Source organism: Chamaea fasciata, unplaced genomic scaffold (assembly GCF_029207755.1).
Source record: "Chamaea fasciata isolate MVZ Bird 193981 ecotype frontalis unplaced genomic scaffold, bChaFas1.0.hap1 SCAF_551, whole genome shotgun sequence".
Taxonomy (NCBI): domain Eukaryota; kingdom Metazoa; phylum Chordata; class Aves; order Passeriformes; family Sylviidae; genus Chamaea; species Chamaea fasciata.
The window spans coordinates 23,911-43,100 of NW_027094636.1; the positions used below are offsets into that span (position 1 = coordinate 23,911).

Sequence of the window (19,190 nt, forward strand, 5' to 3'; positions counted from 1 at the left end):
AATCCTGGAATTAACCAGGAAAAATCCTGGAATTATTTGGGAAAAATCCTGGGATTAGGCAGGAGAAATCCTGGAATTATTTGGGAAAAAAATCCTGGAATTATTTGGGAAAAATCCTGGAATTAGGCAGGAAAAATCCTGGAATTATTTGGGAAAAATCCTGGAATTAATCAGGAAAAATCCTGGAATTAGGCAGGAAAAATCCTGGAGTTATTTGGGAAAAATCCTGGAATTATTTGGGAAAAATCCTGGAATTAGGCAGGAAAAATCGTGGGAGTAACCAGGAAAAATCCTGGGATTAGGCAGGAAAAATCCTGGAATTAACCACGAAAAGTTCTGGAATTAGGCGGGAAAAATCCTGGAAATATTTGGGAAAAACCCCGGAATTATTTGGGAAACCCCTGGAAATATTTGGGAAAAACCCCGGAATCATTTGGGAAAAAAATCCTGGAATTATTTGGGAGAAATCCTGGAATTAACCAGGAAAAATACTGGAATTTACCAGGAAATATCCTGGGATTAGGCAGGAAAAATTCTGGAAATATTTAGGAAAAACCCGGGAATCATTTGGGAAACCCCTGGAATCATTTGGGAAACCCCTGGAAATATTTAGGAAAAATCTGGGAATCATCTGGGAAAACCCCGGGAATCATTTGGGAAACCCCCGGAATCATTTGGGAAAAACCCGGGAATCATTTGGGAAAACCCGGGAAATATTTGGGAAAACCTCCGGAATCATTTGGGAAAAAAATCCTGGAATTATTTGGGAGAAATCCTGGAATTAACCAGGAAAAATCCTGGGATTAACCAGGAAAAATCCTGGGATTAGGCAGGAAAAATTCTGGAAATATTTAGGAAAAACCCGGGAATCATTTGGGAAAACCCTCGGAATCATTTGGGAAAAACCCGGAATCATTTGGGAAAAACCCTGGAAATATTTGGGAAAAATCCCGGAATCATTTGGGAAACCCCTGGAAATATTTGGGAAAAACCCTGGAATTATTTGGGAAAAAAATCCTGGAATTATTTGGGAGAAATCCTGGAATTAACCAGGAAAAACCCTGGGATTAGGCAGGAAAAACCCTGGAAGTAACCAGGAAAAATTTGGGAATTAACCAGGATAAATCCTGGGATTAGGCAGGAAAAATCCTGGAATTAACCAGGAAAAATCCTGGGATTAGGCAGGAAAAATTCTGGAAATATTTAGGAAAACCCCGGGAATCATTTGGGAAACCCCTCGGAACGAGGCGGGAACTCCCCAGACCTCCCCGGCCCCATCCCCGGCCGGAATTCCGGGAACGCTCTCCCCTCCACCCCATCCCCATCCCCGGCCGGAATTCCGGGAACGCTCTCCCCTCCATCCCATCCCGAACCGGCGATTCCGTGCCGGGGGAATCCTCGCTCACCTCTCCCCTCGCCTCCACCTTGACCTCGTCCCCGGGCGGGATTTTGCCCACGTTGCCGGAGCCGGCCGGGCGCGGCGTGGCCTCGGCGCCTTCTCCCTTCTCGGCCTTGAGCTCGCCGTCGTCCGGGCCGCCGAGCGCGGCGCCCGGTTCCTTCTCGTCCTTATCCAGCAGGTAGCGGAGCAGCTGGTGATCCTTGCATTCCTTCCTCTTCTCCCCGTCCGCGCCGTTCCCGCCGGCGTTCTCCTTCTTGCCCTCCTGCTCCGAGCCGCCCGCGTCCGACGGGCTGCCCTCTTGCAGCAGCCGGTGCAGGATCTTGTGGCGTTCGGTCAGCGAGCTGTGCGCCGACGGGCACGGCGGCGGCGGCGCCGTCGTCGTGCCGGAATTCCCGGTTGGAATTCCCAAGGGATCCTTGGCGGCGTCGCCGGCCTCGGCGCCGTGGTGGTGGTGCTGGTGGTGCTGGTGGTGCCGCAGCTGCTGCTCGGCCGTGCTGGCCAGCAGCTGCACCAGGCGGTGGCTGGTAGCCGAGGGACACTTGGCGGCGTCGCCGCCGTCGGACGCGTGCGGAATCGCCGCCTGGGCGGTTTTCTCCGCCGAGCCGCCGTCCGCCGGCGCGTCGCCCGGCGCTTCCTTGGCGTCTTTGCCGTCGGCTTTGAGCGCGGCGCGGCCGGGAGAGTTCTGCGAGCCGCCTTGCCTCGACGGCGCCGCGAAGGCCGAAGGGTTGGCCGCGCCTTCGGGGAAAGGCCGGGAATTCCCGCCGGGAACCGGCGAGTGCACGGAGGAGGAGGAGGACGACGGAGCGGGGAAAGCCGGAGGAGCGGCAGGAGGAGCAGCGCGGCATCTAGGCCCAGCCGAAGAGCCGGGGCCGCCGCGGTGCCGCGGCGACGGGAACGGCGTTGCCGCCGCCGCGCCGGGGCCGTTCGCGGCGGGGCCGCCGTGGGGCGGCGGGTGGGAATTGCCGGAGCTTTGGCTCAGTAAGGCGACGCCGGAGCCCAGCGGGTTCCCGAAGTTGGAGCCGGGGTTGGAAGCGTGCGGCGACGCCACGGAGCCGTTGGGCGGAGGGAGCGCCGGCGGCAGCGCCAGGCCCGGCGGGACGTTGGGATTCAGCGCCGCGCCCAGCCGGCCCAGCGGCTCCGGCCCGGCGAGCATCCCGTGATCCCTGCGGGGACAAGGGGGAACGCCAGGAAAAGTCGGATCTCCCCGGAGATTCCCGGAGTTCTTCCCGCGGCGGGAAGCGCCACCGGCTCCCGGCTCGGAATCGCGGGAGCTCCGAACGTTCCTGGAGCTCCGGAATTCCCAAATCCCGCTCCAACCTCAGCAGGATTCCCAAATTTCCCCCGCCGGGATTTCCGGAAGCTCCAAACCTTTCCGGAGCTCTGGAATTCCCAAATCCCGCTCCGACCTCAGCAGGATTCCCAAATTTCCCCCGCTGGGATTTCCGGAGGCTCCAAACCTTTCCGGAGCTCTGGAATTCCCAAATCCCGCTCCGACCTCAGCAGGGATTCCCAAATTTCCCCCGCTGGGATTTCCGGAGGCTCCAAACCTTTCCGGAGCTCTGGAATTCCCAAATCCCACTCCGACCTCAGCAGGATTCCCAAATTTCCCCCGCTGGGATTTCCGGAGGCTCCAAACCTTTCCGGAGCTCCAGAATTCCCAAATCCCGCTCCGACCTCAGCAGGATTCCCAAATTTCCCCCGCTGGGATTTCCGGAAGCTCCAAACCTTTCCGGAGCTCTGGAATTCTCAAATCCTGCTCTGACCTCAGCAGGATTCCCAAAAAAATTTCCCTGTTTGGAATTCCGAGCCTTTCTCCGGCTGTGGAATTGCCAGCTCAGCATTCCCGCTATCCCGGCCTCCTTCCTGCTTCCCACAGACTCGGCCCATCCCAAAAATCCCGGCGAGAGATCCTGGAATTCCCGACTGGATTGGCTGGGAAGGGACCTGAAGGATCACGGGAACTCCGTTCCCCTTCCCAAAATCCGGGAATCCGGGATTGCAATTTCCCAACTTGGAATTCCCAAATTTACGGAGGGGGCTCGGAGAAGGAAAAGCTGCCGAATTCCAAGGAATTCCCGGAATTCCAAGGGAATGGTGACATCATCAATCCCCAACCCTCTGGAGCTGCTGGAATTCCGAGGATTCCGGAATTTTCCCGGCACTAATTCCATGGATTGAGGCCTCTGGAGCTTTTCCTGACATCCCGTGGAAAATTTTGGGAAGAGCGTCTGGGAACGCGCACTCGAATTCCCGGGAAAACCCGGGAGCGGCTTTGAGATCCAGGTGGGATCCGTGGGAATTCCGGCTCGGGAGCAGCTCCAGAGGAGCCTTTTTCCCGGGAATTCCGGCGGAAATCCCTGGAAAGGCTCCGATCCCGATCCAGCACTGAACCAGGGAACGGCTTGGAAGCGCCTGAGGCCAAATTTTAGGGAAAAAAAAAATCCCTCACCGAGGGCGCAAACCAGCGGGAAACTTTTCCTTCAGGAATTTTTCCCAATCCCCAAACCCCCCCAGGGAACGGCAACCTTCCCAAAGCCGCCGGAATTCCGGGAAAAACCTCGGAACGCGGGGGAGGAAAACAACGGAAAAACGAAAAGGGGGAAAGCGCGAGGCCGGGAAAAGGCCCGGGGAGGGAGGAGAGGCCGGGCGATCCGGCGGGAAGGCGGCGCGATTCCCGGCGGGAATCGCGGGCGGGAATTCCGCGGGCGGGCGCGGCTCACCTGTCGATGACGTGGACGCCCATGATGAAGGGCGGCAGCTCGGGGCTCGAGGGGTAGCACAGCTTGCACTTGGTGTGCGCGCTCAGCACCGAGCCGTCGCTCAGCGTGAAGCGGTACGAGGGGCTGAAGGCCGCGCCCCGCGTCATCACTGCGGGGAAAACAGGGAATTCGGAGGAAATCCCGGGAAAATCCCCGGAAAATCCTGAAAAAATCCTGAAAAAAACCCGGGAAAATGACGAGAATCCGGACGGGGAACAGGGAGGAGCAGCACGGAGCCGTCGCTCAGCGTGAAGCGGTACGAGGGGCTGAAGGCCGCGCCCCGCGTCATCACTGCGGGGAAAACAGGGAATTCGGAGGAAATCCCGGGAAAATCCCCGGAAAATCCTGAAAAAATCCTGAAAAAAACCCGGGAAAATGACGAGAATCCGGACGGGGAACAGGGAGGAGCAGCACGGAGCCGTCGCTCAGCGTGAAGCGGTACGAGGGGCTGAAGGCCGTGCCCCGCGTCATCACTGCGGGGAAAACAGGGAATTCGGAGGAAATCCCGGGAAAATCCCCGGAAAATCCCGGGAAAATCCCGGGAAAATGACAAAAATCCAGACGGGGAACAGGGAGGAGCAGCACGGAGCCGTCGCTCAGCGTGAAGCGGGACGAGGGGCTGAAGGCCGCGCCCCGCGTCATCACTGCGGGGAAAACAGGGAATTCGGAGGAAATCCCGCGAAAATCCCCGGAAAATCCTGAAAAAATCCTGAAAAAAACCCGGGAAAATGACGAGAATCCGGACGGGGAACAGGGAGGAGCAGCACGGAGCCGTCGCTCAGCGTGAAGCGGGACGAGGGGCTGGAGGCCGCGCCCCGCGTCATCACTGCGGGGAAAACAGGGAATTCGGAGGAAATCCCGGGAAAATCCCCGGAAAATCCCGGGAAAACGACAAAAATCCGGACGGGGAACAGGGAGGAGCAGCACGGAGCCGTCGCTCAGCGTGAAGCGGGACGAGGGGCTGGAGGCCGCGCCCCGCGTCATCACTGCGGGGAAAACAGGGAATTCGGAGGAAATCCCGGGAAAATCCCCGGAAAATCCCGGGAAAATCCCGGGAAAATGATGAAAATCCGGACGGGGAACAGGGAGGAGCAGCACGGAGCCGTTGCTCAGCGTGAAGCGGGACGAGGGGCAGAGGATGGTGCTGGGATCGTCACTTGAGGGGAAAACCATGGAATTCCTGGAAAATCCCGGGAAAATCCAGAAAAAAAAGCCCCAATCCGATCCCAAAAACCGGAAATCAATGGAAATCGGATCCCCAAAAACCGCGAGAGGAGTCAGGAGGGAAGAGCACGGCGCCGATACTCGGGGGCTGAGGGGCCGAAGGCTGTGCCGGGGTCATCACCGAGGGGAAAACCACCGAAATCCCGGGAAAATCCCGGGAAAATCCCGGGAAAATCCCGGGAAAATCCCAGGAAAATCCCCATCCCCCCGAGAGGGCGCGGGGAGCTCAGCCCGGAGCCGTCGCTCCGCGGGACGAGGGGCTGAAGGCCGTGCCGGCGTCACCACCGCGGGGCGGGGAAAACCCCCAGAATTCCAGGGAAAAAGCCGGGAAAATCCCACAAAAACCCCCCCAACCTAATCCCTAAAACAAAAAACCCTCCAGCACTTTCCCCCCACACACACAGAGAGAGGGAAAAACCCACTTCCCGAAAAAAACAAACCCGACAAAAACGGAATGTTTCCCGGGCGGGAAAAACCCGGAAAATCCCGCGCGGCTTTTTTTTTTTTTTTTTTGGGGTTGTTTTGTTTTGTTTTGTTTTTTTTCCGAGGGAAAATTCCCGGGAATTACCTTCCTGGAAGAGCTGCTTGGCGTAGGAAGGCTCCCGGCCCTGGGGCTGGAAGAAGGCGTAGATGCATTTCCGCACCAGGTCCTCCCAGCCCGTGCGGCCGGCGGCGCGCAGGGAGCTCGTGTCGATGGAGATGATCTTCCCTGAGAGCGGGGGGAAAAAAAAATATGGGAATTCCGGGGCGGGGGAATCCCGGGAATTGTCGGGAGGGAGGGAATTCCAAGCCTTTCCTCATGTGAAGGGAGAAGGGTCGAAGCTCGAGGGGTTGGGGGGGGGGGTGCAGATTTGGAGGATTCTGTTGGGATTTTCTCGGGAGTTTGGGGAGGAATTCCCGGGGAATTCCCGAAATTCCTTGCCGGAGAGGAGTGGGGTGGGGCTGGATCCAATGGCAGGCTGGGAATGGAGGGAATTCCCTGGGAAAGGGGGAAAAAAGAGGATTTGGGGAAGAATTCCCGGCTGGGCTGGAATTCCCAGAGAATTCCCTGGGACGGCCAAGGAAAACCGGGATTGAACGTCCACCAATCCCGCCCCACCCAATCCGTTCGGGAATTCCGCCCTTCCCACCTTTCCTTCCCGCAACCGGCCGGAATCCCGGGATCCGGGGGAATTCCCGGGAATGTACCTGTGGTGTCCTGCTTGGTGACGAAGGACTCGGCCGGGGCGGGGGCGGCCGGGCGCGGCAAACGCCGGGCGATGCAGATCAGACACGACTGGAAATCTGGGAACGGGAAACAGCACCGGGAATGAGGAACAGCGGGAAGGAGGAACAGCGGGAAGGAGGAACAGCGGGAATGAGGAACAGCGGGAATGAGGAACAGCGGGAATGAGGAACAGCGGGAATGAGGAACAGCGGGAATGAGGAACTGCGGGAATGAGGAACAGCGGGAACGAGGAACAGCGGGAACGGGAAACAGCACCGGGAATGAGGAACAGCGGGAACGAGGAACAGCACCGGGAATGAGGAACAGCGGGAACAAGGAACAGCGGGAATGAGGAACAGCGGGAAAGAGGAACAGCGGGAGTGAGGAACAGCGGGAACGAGGAACAGCGGGAACGAGGAACAGCGGGAGCGAGGAACAGCGGGAACGGGAAACAGCACCGGGAATGAGGAACAGCGGGAACGAGGAACAGCGGGAATGAGGAACAGCGGGAGTGAGGAACAGCAGGAATGAGGAACAGCGGGAGTGAGGAACAGCGGGAACGAGGAACAGCGGGAATGAGGAACAGCGGGAGTGAGGAACAGCAGGAATGAGGAACAGCGGGAGTGAGGAACAGCGGGAATGAGGAACAGCGGGAACGAGGAACAGCGGGAACGGGAAACAGCACCGGGAATGAGGAACAGCGGGAAGGAGGAACAGCGGGAGTGAGGAACAGCGGGAATGAGGAACAGCGGGAATGAGGAACAGCGGGAGTGAGGAACAGCGGGAACGAGGAACAGCGGGAATGAGGAACAGCGGGAGTGAGGAACAGCGGGAATGAGGAACAGCGGGAGTGAGGAACAGCGGGAACGAGGAACAGCGGGAACGGGAAACAGCACCGGGAATGAGGAACAGCGGGAAGGAGGAACAGCGGGAGTGAGGAACAGCGGGAACGAGGAACAGCGGGAGTGAGGAACAGCGGGAGTGAGGAAGAGCGGGAAGGAGGAACAGCGGGAACGAGGAACAGTGGGAGTGAGGAACAGCGGGAATGAAAAAAATCACTGCAGATAAAAAACAGCGGGATGAAAAACATCGGGAATATAAAACACTGGGAACGGGAAACAGCGGGAATGAAAATCGCCTGGATAAAAAAATCACTGGGGATAAAGAACGCTGGGATGAAAAACACCGGGAATGAAAACGCCGGGATAGAAAGTCACTGGGATAAAAAACGCCGGGATAAAGAACACCGGGAATAAAAATATCGTGAACAAAAAACACCCGGAATAAAAAATAACTGGGAATAAAAAACACCCAGAATAAAAAATAACTGGGAATAAAAACCACCGGGATAAAAAATACCTGGGAATAAAAAAACACCCGGAATAAAAAATACCCGGGAATAAAAAAACACCCGGAATAAAACATCACTGGGAATACCAACCACCGGGATAAAAACCACCGGGATAAGGAGCGCCGGGAAGGCCAGAAGCCTTCCCAAACCGCCACCAGGAATTCTCCCTCCCGGATTCGATTCCCTGCCCATGGAATCGCGATTTTCCTGGAGGAATTCTCCGTCCCTGCCGAGGGAATGGCGGTCGGTTCCCTGGAATTCCCTTGGGAAAGTGGGCAGGAATCGCTCCTGGCGGTTTTTCGGGAGGTGGAGGAGTCGGGATAATGGAATTCCAGGTCGGAGCAGGGATGGTCGGGATTCGGTGGGAAAACCCCGGGGCAGGATCTGCAGCGGGAATTGCGGGATTCACGGCGGGAATGCGGGAAAGGATGGACGGGACAGGGAACGGGGACTCGGAGGGAGCGGGAGAGCGACGGCGGATCCAGTCCTGCCCGGAACCCCAACCCCAGGGCGGCATTCCCATCCCGTCCTGACTGTGCCCAATCCCAATCCCAATCTAATCCCAATCCAAATCCCAATCCAATCCCAATCCCAATCCAATCCCAGGGCTGCATTCCCATCCTGTCCCGACTGTGCTCAATCCCCATCCCAATCTAATCCCAATCCCAATCCAATCCCAGGGCTGCATTCCCATCCCGTCCCGACTGTGCTCAATCCCCATCCCAATCTAATCCCAATCCCAATCCAATCCCATCCCAGGGCTGCATTCCCATCCTGTCCCGACTGCGCTCAATCCCAATCCCAATCCCAATCCCAATTCCAATCCAATCCCATCCCAGTGCGGCATTCCCATCCCATCCCGACTGCGCTCAATCCCAATCCCAATCCAATCCCAATCCCATCCCAGTGCGGCATTCCCATCCCATCCTGACTGTGCTCCATCCCAATCCCAATCCCAATCCAAATCCAATCCCACTCCAATCCCAATCCCAATCCAATCCCAACCCCAATCCCAATCCATCAGACCCATCCAGCCCGGCTCATTCAATCCCAATCCTAATCCAAATCGTAATCCCAATCCTAACCCTAATCCACATCCCTATCCGACTCCAAATCTTAATCCCAATCGTAATCGCAATCCACCACACCCCATCCATTCTCATACCATTTACCCCTAATCCCAACCCCAATCCCAATTCTAATCCAAATCCTAATCCCAATCCATCACACCCCACCCACTCCCATCTCATTCAATCCCAATCCCAATCCTAATCCCAATCCCAATCCTAATCCTAATCCTAATCCTAATCCCAATCCATCACACCCCACCCACTCCCATCTCATTCAATCCCAATCCCAATCCCAATCCCAATCCTAATCCAAATCCTAATCCCAATCCTAAACCTAATCCACATCCCTATCCGACTCCTAATCCTAATCCCAATCGTAACCGCAATCCATCACACCCCATCCATTCTCATATCATTTACCCCTAATCCCAACCCAACCCCAATCCCAATTCTAATCCAAATCCTAATCCCAATCCATCACACCCCACCCACTCCCACCTCATTCAATCCCAATCCTAATCCTAATCCTAATCCTAATCCTAATCCTAACCCAAATCCTAATCCCAATCCTAACCCTAATCCACATCCCTATCCGACTCCAAATCTTAATCCCAATCGTAATCCCAATCCATCACACCCCACCCACTCCCATCTCATTCAATCCTAATCCTAATCCTAATCCTAATCCTCATCCTCATCCTCATCCTAATCCTAATCCAAATCCATCACACCCCACCCACTCCCATCTCATTTAAAGCTAATCCCAATCCTGATCCAAATCCATCAAACTCCATCCATTCTCACCTCATTTTATCCTGATCCCAATCCCAACCCATCACACCCTATCTACTCCCATCTCATCGAATCCTAAACCCAATCCTAATCCTAATCCCAATCCTAATCCCGATCCATCACACTCCATCCATGTCTGCCTTATTCAATCCCAATCATAACACTAATCCTAATCCAAAACCCAATCCTACTCCTAATCCCAATCCTAAATCTCACCCTAATCCATCAAACCCAATCCCTGCCTACCTCAATCCTAATCCCAGCTCCAATCCTAATCCCAATGCATCACACCCCATCCCTTCCCATCTCATCTAATCCTAATCCTAATCCTAATCCTAATGCATCACACCCAACGATTCCCATCTCATTTAATCCTAATCCAAATCCCGATCCCGATCCATCACACTCCATCCATGTCTGCCTTATTCAATCCCAATCATAACACTAATCCCAATCCAAATCCCAATCCTACTCCTAATCCCAATCCTAATCCCAATCCTAACCCTCACCCTAATCCATCAAACCCCATCCCTGCCTACGTCATTCAATCCTAATCCCAACCCCAATCCTAATCCCGATCCATCACACCCCATCCGTTCCCATCTCATCTAATCCTAATCCTAATCCTAATCCCAATGCATCACACCCAACCATTCCCGTCTCATTTAATCCTAATCCCGATGCCGATCCATCACACTCCATCCATGTCTGCCTTGTTTAATCCTAATCCTAATCCTAATCCTAATCCTAATCCTAATCCTAATCCTAATCCTAATCCTAATCCCGATCCATCACACTCCATCCATGTCTGCCTTATTCAATCCTAATCATAACACTAATCCTAATCCAAATCCGAATCCTACTCCTAATCCCAATCCTAAATCTCACCCTAATCCATCAAACCCCATCCCTGCCTACCTCAATCCTAATCCCAGCTCCAATCTTAATCCCAATCCATCACACCCCATCTGCACCCATTTAATCCAAATCCTAATCCTAACCCTAATCCCGATCCATCACACTCCATCCATGTCTGCCTTATTCAATCCTAATCATAGCACTAATCCTAATCCAAATCCCAATCCTACTCCTAATCCCAATCCTAATCCCAATCCTAACCCTAATCCCAATCCTAATCCCAATCCATCAAACCCCATCCCTGCTTACCTCATTCAATCCTAATCCCAGCTCCAATCCTAATCCCAATGCATCACACCCCATCCCTTCCCATCTCATCTAATCCTAATCCTAATCCTAATCCTAATGCATCACACCCAACGATTCCCATCTCATTTAATCCTAATCCAAATCCCGATCCCGATCCATCACACTCCATCCATGTCTGCCTTATTCAATCCTAATCATAACACTAATTCTAATCCTAATCCCAATCTGAATCCCAATCCTAACCCTCACCCTAGTCCATCAAATCCCATCCCTGCCTACCTCATTCAATCCTAATCCCAGCTCCAATCTTAATCCCAATCCATCACACCCCATCCGTTCCCATCTCATCTAATCCTAATCCTAATCCTAACCCTAATCCTAATCCTAATCCTAATGCTTCAAACCCTATCCATGCCTGCCTCATTCCATCCTAATCCTAATCCCAATCTCAACCCTAATCCTGATCCATCGAACTCCATCCCTGCCTATTTAATTCCATCCCAATCCTAATCCCCAATCCTAATCTCCATCCTAATCCCAACGCTAATCCCAATCCCAATCCCAATCCATCCTGCCCCTTCCGTTCCCATCTCATTTGATCCTAATCCTAATCCCGGTACTAATCCTAATCTCTTCCCCCTCCTCCTGGAAGGCGCGGGGCTGGCTGACGGTGAAGCACTGCACGGCCTCGGAGTGATCCCAATCCCATCCCAATCCCATCCCAATCCCGTCCCAATCCCGTCCCAATCCCATCCCAATCCCATCCCAATCCCATCCCCATCCCAATCCCATCCCAATCCCGGGAATGTCCACCCCGGTACCTTCCCCCTCCTCCTGGAAGGCGCGGGGCTGGCTGACGGTGAAGCACTGCACGGCCTCGGAGTGATCCCAATCCCATCCCAATCCCAATCCCAATCCCAATCCCATCCCAATCCCATCCCAATCCCATCCCAATCCCATCCCAATCCCATCCCAATCCCATCCCAATCCCATCCCAATCCCATCCCCATCCCAATCCCATCCCAATCCCGGGAATGTCCATCCCGGTACCTTCCCCCTCCTCCTGGAAGGCGCGGGGCTGGCTGACGGTGAAGCACTGCACGGCCTCGGAGTGATCCCAATCCCATCCCAATCCCAATCCCAATCCCAATCCCATCCCAATCCCATCCCAATCCCATCCCAATCCCATCCCAATCCCATCCCAATCCCATCCCAATCCCATCCCAATCCCATCCCCATCCCAATCCCATCCCAATCCCGGGAATGTCCATCCCGGTACCTTCCCCCTCCTCCTGGAAGGCGCGGGGCTGGCTGACGGTGAAGCACTGCATGGCCTCGGAGTGATCCCAACCCCATCCCAATCCCATCCCAATCCCATCCCATCCCCATCCCAATCCCATCCCAATCCCATCCCAATCCCATCCCAATCCCATCCCAATCCCATCCCAATCCCGGGAATGTCCATCCCGGTACCTTCCCCCTCCTCCTGGAAGGCGCGGGGCTGGCTGACGGTGAAGCACTGCACGGCCTCGGAGTGATCCCAATCCCGTCCCAATCCCATCCCAATCCCATCCCAATCCCATCCCAATCCCATCCCAATCCCAATCCCATCCCAATCCCGGGAATGTCCATCCCGGTACCTTCCCCCTCCTCCTGGAAGGCGCGGGGCTGGCTGACGGTGAAGCACTGCACGGCCTCGGAGTGATCCCAATCCCATCCCAATCCCATCCCAATCCCATCCCAATCCCAATCCCATCCCAATCCCATCCCAATCCCATCCCAATCCCAATCCCAATCCCAATCCCATCCCAATCCCATCCCAATCCCATCCCCATCCCGGGAATGTCCATCCCGGTACCTTCCCCCTCCTCCTGGAAGGCGCGGGGCTGGCTGACGGTGAAGCACTGCATGGCCTCGGAGTGATCCCAATCCCATCCCATCCCAATCCCAATCCCAATCCCGTCCCAATCCCGGGAATGTCCATCCCGGTACCTTCCCCCTCCTCCTGGAAGGCGCGGGGCTGGCTGACGGTGAAGCACTGCACGGCCTCGGAGTGATCCCAATCCCATCCCAATCCCATCCCAATCCCGTCCCAATCCCGGGAATGTCCATCCCGGTACCTTCCCCCTCCTCCTGGAAGGCGCGGGGCTGGCTGACGGTGAAGCACTGCACGGCCTCGGAGTGATCCCAATCCCATCCCAATCCCATCCCAATCCCATCCCAATCCCAATCCCATCCCAATCCCATCCCAATCCCATCCCAATCCCAATCCCAATCCCAATCCCATCCCAATCCCATCCCAATCCCATCCCCATCCCGGGAATGTCCATCCCGGTACCTTCCGCCTCCTCCTGGAAGGCTCTCGGCTGGCTGACGGTGAAGCACTGCATGGCCTCGGAGTGATCCCAATCCCATCCCATCCCAATCCCAATCCCAATCCCGTCCCAATCCCGGGAATGTCCATCCCGGTACCTTCCCCCTCCTCCTGGAAGGCGCGGGGCTGGCTGACGGTGAAGCACTGCATGGCCTCGGAGTGATCCCAATCCCATCCCAATCCCATCCCAATCCCGGGAATGTCCATCCCGGTACCTTCCCCCTCCTCCTGGAAGGCGCGGGGCTGGCTGACGGTGAAGCACTGCACGGCCTCGGAGTGATCCCAATCCCATCCCAATCCCAATCCCAATCCCAATCCCATCCCAATCCCATCCCAATCCCATCCCAATCCCATCCCAATCCCATCCCAATCCCATCCCAATCCCATCCCAATCCCATCCCCATCCCAATCCCATCCCAATCCCGGGAATGTCCATCCCGGTACCTTCCCCCTCCTCCTGGAAGGCGCGGGGCTGGCTGACGGTGAAGCACTGCATGGCCTCGGAGTGATCCCAACCCCATCCCAATCCCATCCCAATCCCATCCCATCCCCATCCCAATCCCATCCCAATCCCATCCCAATCCCATCCCAATCCCATCCCAATCCCATCCCAATCCCGGGAATGTCCATCCCGGTACCTTCCCCCTCCTCCTGGAAGGCGCGGGGCTGGCTGACGGTGAAGCACTGCATGGCCTCGGAGTGATCCCAATCCCATCCCAATCCCATCCCAATCCCGGGAATGTCCATCCCGGTACCTTCCCCCTCCTCCTGGAAGGCGCGGGGCTGGCTGACGGTGAAGCACTGCATGGCCTCGTAGCGCTGGCGCAGCTCGGCGTTGTCGGCGCCCGCCTCGTCGGGCGGCCGCACCAGCAGCCGGCACTGGAAGGTGTGGCTGCCGCGCCGGCCCGGCTCCTGCGGCCACGGAACGCCGTTCACTGCGGGAGGGAAAAAACATGGGGAAATTGGGGGGGAAAACGGGAAAAATGGGGGGAAACGGGGGAAATGGGGAAAGAATGGGGGAAGAATGGGGGAAATGGGGGGAAAATGGGGGAAATGGGGGAAATGGGGAAAGAATGGAGGAAAATGGGGAAAAAATGGGGGAAAATGGGGGAAAATGGGGGAAATGGGGAAAGAATGGGGGAAAATGGGGGGAAAATGGGGGAAAATGGGGGAAATGGGGGAAATGGGGGGAAAGACGGGGAAAATGGGGGGAAAATGGGAAAAAAAATGGGGGAAATGGGGAAAGAATGGGGGAAATGGGGAAAAATGGGGAAAGAATGGGGGAAAATGGGGGGAAATGGGGGAAAATGGGGGAAAATGGGGAAAGAATGGGGGGGAAATGGGAAAAAATGGGGGAAAATGGGAAAAAATGGGGGAAATGGGGGAAAATGGGGGAAAATGGGGGAAAATGGGGAAAAATGGGAAAAAATGGGGAAAATGGGGGAAAAAATGGGGGAAAATGGGGGGAAATGGGGGGAATGGGGAAAGAATGGGGGGGAATGGGAAAAAATGGGGAAAATGGGGGGAAATGGGGGAAAATGGGGAAAAAATGAGTAAAAAATGGGGAAAGAATGGGCAAAAAATGGGGAAAAATGGGGGAAAAATGGGAAAAAATGGGGGAAAATGGGGGAAAATGGGAAAAAATGGGAAAAAATTGGGGGGAAAATGGGCAAAACATGGGGAAAACGGAAAAAATGGGGAAAATGGAGAAAAATGGGGAAAATGGGGAAAAATGGGGGAAATGGGGAAAAAATGGGGGAAAAAATTGGGGGGGAAATGGGGGAAAATGGGGAAAAAATGGGAAAAAATGGGGGGAAAATGAGCAAAAAATAGGAAAAAAATGGGGAAAAATGGGAAAAAATGGGCAAAAATGAGGAAAAATGGGGGGAAATGGGGGAAAAATGGGAAGATATGGGCAAAAAGTGGGCAAAAAATGAGGAAAAAATGAGCAAAAAATGAGAAATAAATGGGGAAAAAATGGGGAAAAACAGGGAAAAAACCATGAAAAAACAGGGAAAAAATGGGGTAAAATGGGAAAAAATGGGGAAAAAAATGGGGAAAAAATGGGGAAAAAATGAGAAAAAAATGGGAAAAATGGGGGAAAATGGGAAAAAGTGGGGGAAAAGTGGGGAAGAAGTGGGAAAAATGGGGAAAATGGGCAAAAAATGGGGGAAAAGTGGGGGAAATGGGAAAAAAATGGGGGAAAATGGAAAAAATGAGCAAAAAGTGGGCAAAAAATGAGGAAAAAAATGGGAAAAAATGGGGGGAAAATGGGAAAAATGGGGGGAAAATGGGGAAAAAATGGGGAAAAATGGGGAAAAAAGGAATTGAGAGATTGTTGGGAATGAGCCACAATCATGGAATTCATCCCAGAGCTCTCCGGGATTTAAGGAGCCAGAATTCCCAAAGATCTCCGGGATTTAAGGAGCCAGAATTCCCAAAGAATTAACCAACCCCCCATCCGGGACTTTTCTCCCCAGAATTCCCATTTTTCCTCCCCCAGACTTTCCGGATTTTTTTTTCCCAGATTCCCTGATTTCCCCCCCAGAATTCCAAGATTATTTTCCCAGAATTCCCAGATTTTTTTCCCAGAATTCCTATTTTTCCCCCAAAATTCCAGGATTTCTCCCAGAATTCCCGGATCTTCCTGACCCTCCCGGACTCTTCTCCCCAGAATTCCCATTTTTTCCTCGCCCAGACTTTCCGGATTTTTTTTCCCAGATTTCCCGCCCAGAATTCCCAGACTATTTTCCTATAATTCCCAGATTTTTCTGCCAGAATTCCCTTTAATCGCCCCAAAATTCCAGGATTTCTCCCAGAATTCCCGGGTTTTCCTGCCCCTCCCGGACTTTTCTCCCCCGAATTCCCATTTTTCCTCGCCCAGACTTTCCGTCTGTCTTTTTTTCCCCAGCTTTCCCGCCCAGAATTCCCCGATCCCCGCGCGCCGTGCGGCCGCACCCAGGGACTTGGGCAGCAGGTTCTTGACGAACTCGGCGTGGTCGCCGACGTGCAGGATGCTGTAGACGCTGGAGTTCATCAGCTCCTCCTGCGCGTAGCCCAGGTAGCCCGTCACGTTCTCCGAGACGAACACGATCCGCCCCTCGCGGTTCACCACGAAGAAAAAACCGTCCAGGGCCTGGAAAGGACCGGGGGGGGGGGGAAAAGTCCCGGATTTCATCCCAAACGTTCCATCGGGAACGGGGGGAAAGTCCCGGATTTCATCCCAAACGTTCCATCGGGAACGGGGGGAAAAAAGTCCCGGATTTCATCCCAAACGTTCCATCGGGAATGGGGGGAAAGTCCCGGATTTCATCCCAAACGTTCCATCGGGAACGGGGGGAAAAAAGTCCCGGATTTCATCCCAAACGTTCCACCGAGAACGGGGGAAAAAATTCCCAGATTTCATCCCAAACGTTCCATCGGGAACGGGGGGAAAAAGTCCCGGATTTCATCCCAAACGTTCCATCGGGAATGGGGGGAAAGTCCCGGATTTCATCCCAAACGTTCCATCGGGAATGGGGGAAAAGTCCCGGATTTCATCCCAAACGTTCCATCGGGAACGGGGGAAAAAAGTCCCGGATTTCATCCCAAACGTTCCATCAGAAACGGGAAAAAATTCCCAAACTTTATCCCAAATGTTCCATCAGAAACAGGAAAAAATCCCCAAGTTTTATCTCAGATGTTTCATCAGGAACGGGAAAAAATTCCGGAATTTTATCCCAAAGATTTCATCAGAAACGGGAAAAAATTCCCAAGTTTTATCCCAGATGCTTCATCAGAAACGGAAACAGGGAAAAAAAATTCCCAAATTTTATCCCAAACGTTTCATCAGGAACGGGGAAAAATTCCGGAATTTTATCCCAAACGTTCCATCGGGAACGGGGGGAAAAAGTCCCGGATTTCATCCCAAACGTTCCATCGGGAACGGGGGGAAAAAAGTCCCGGATTTCATCCCAAACGTTCCATCGGGAACGGGAAAAAATCCCCAAGTTTTATCTCAGATGTTTCATCAGGAACGGGAAAAAATTCCGGAATTTTATCCCAAACATTCCATCGGAAACGGGGGAAAAAATTCCCGGATTTCATCCCAAACGTTTCATCAGGGACAGGGGAAAAGTCCCGGATTTCATCCCAAACGTTTCATCAGGAACGGGAAAAAATTCCCAAGTTTTATCTCAGATGTTTCATCAGAAACGGAAACAGGAAAAAAAAATTCCGAAATTTTATCCCAAATGTTTCATCAGGAATGGGAAAAAAATCCGGAATTTTATCCCGAATGTTTCATCAGGAATAGGAAAAAATTCCCAAATTTTATCCCAAACGTTTCATCAGAAACGGGGAAAAATTCCTGAATTTTATCCCGAATGTTTGATCAGGAACGGGAAAAAATTCCGGAATTTTATCCCAACGATTTCATCAGGAACGGGAACAAATTCCGAGGTTTTATCCCAAATATCCCGTCACGAACGCCGCGCGGGAAAATCCATCCAAGGCCTGGAATGGGAAATAAAAGGGGAAAAATTCCAGAGGAGGAGCATGGGATAGGAGGAGACGGAAATTCCCAAGGGTGTCCCCAGGGCTGGGAGGAGATTCCAGGGAAAGATTGGGTGGGGTCTTGGGAACGGAGAAGATTCCAGGGAAATTCCATGGAAAACTGGGTGGATCTCGATTCTCGAGAAGATTCCATGGAAAATTGGGTGGATCTCGATTCTCGAGAAGATTCCATGAAAAATTGGGCAGGTCCTTGAGCGTGGAGAAGATTCCACGGAAATTCCATGGAAAATTGGGTGGATCTCAATCCTGGAGAAGATTCCATGGAAAATCGGGTTTGGTCTTGATTTGGGAGAAGATTCCATGGAAATTCCATGGAAAATCGGGCGGGTCCTTGAGTGTGGAGAAGATTCCATGGAGATTCCATGGAAAACTGGGTGGGGTCTTGATTCTGGAGAAGATTCCACGGAGAAGCGGGTGGGATCACGAGCGTGGAGAAGACTCCCTGGAGAAGCGGGCGGATTCCCGCTCTGGCAATTCCAGAATCCCAGCCAGGATCAAGGAGTCCCGCTGGTCACTCCTGGAATTCCAGGATTCCCGCTGGGATCCCAGATCTCACGGGGGGTTTTGTTGTTTTTTCCTGGTCTTGGCTCCTTGAATCCCACGATTCCAGCCGGGATCATGGATTCGGAGCCTCAAATCCCGGAATTCCAGCAGGGTTTAAACATCCACCGTGGCTCTTCCCGGAATTCTTCATGGAATCTCGGGATCCCGGGACCTTCCTTGATTTTCCCTGGATTTGGGTCCTCAAATCCCAGAATTCCAGCCGGGATCCAAGATTTGGATCCTGAAATCCCGGAATTCCAGCCGGGATCCAAGATCCAGCTCGGTTTTTCCCAGAATCCCAGAATTCCAGCCGGGATCCAAGATCCAGCTCGGTTTTTCCCAGAATCCCAGAATTCCAGCCGGGATCCAAGACTTGGATCCTGAAATCCCAGAATTCCGACCAGGATCCAAGATCCAGCTCAGATTATTCCCGGAATTCCAGCCAGGAACGGGGAAAGAGGGAGAAAAAAAACCCAATCCAAGAGTTGGGAAAATCCCCAAATCTCCAATTCGGGAATTTCCCTGGGAAAAAATTCCCAATTTTCCTGGAATTCCAGAACCTCTCCTTGGATTTTTCTTGGATTCAGGAAACAAGGAAAAAAAAAATCCCAAAAAATCCAAACCTGTGAGAATTCCCCTCAAGGAAAACGGAATTCCAGGTTTTATTCCTGGGAATTTCAGAATTCCGCGTTTGGTCACAATCCCAAAATTTCGACCCAAAAAAATCCCCAAAAAAACCGGAAAAAAAAA

General features: G+C 53.5%; 1 protein-coding gene across 1 annotated transcript in view; it reads right to left on the reverse strand.

The window, feature by feature from the left end:
- Nucleotides 1–19,190, reverse strand: part of NCOA1 (nuclear receptor coactivator 1) — a 55,346-nt gene that overhangs the window by 18,003 nt on the left and 18,153 nt on the right. Inside the window, 6 exon segments of the mRNA XM_066208954.1 lie at nt 1,407–2,562; nt 4,120–4,267; nt 5,951–6,091; nt 6,571–6,666; nt 14,099–14,278; nt 16,302–16,479. Coding sequence (XP_066065051.1) covers nt 1,407–2,562; nt 4,120–4,267; nt 5,951–6,091; nt 6,571–6,666; nt 14,099–14,278; nt 16,302–16,479 — 1,899 coding nt within the window.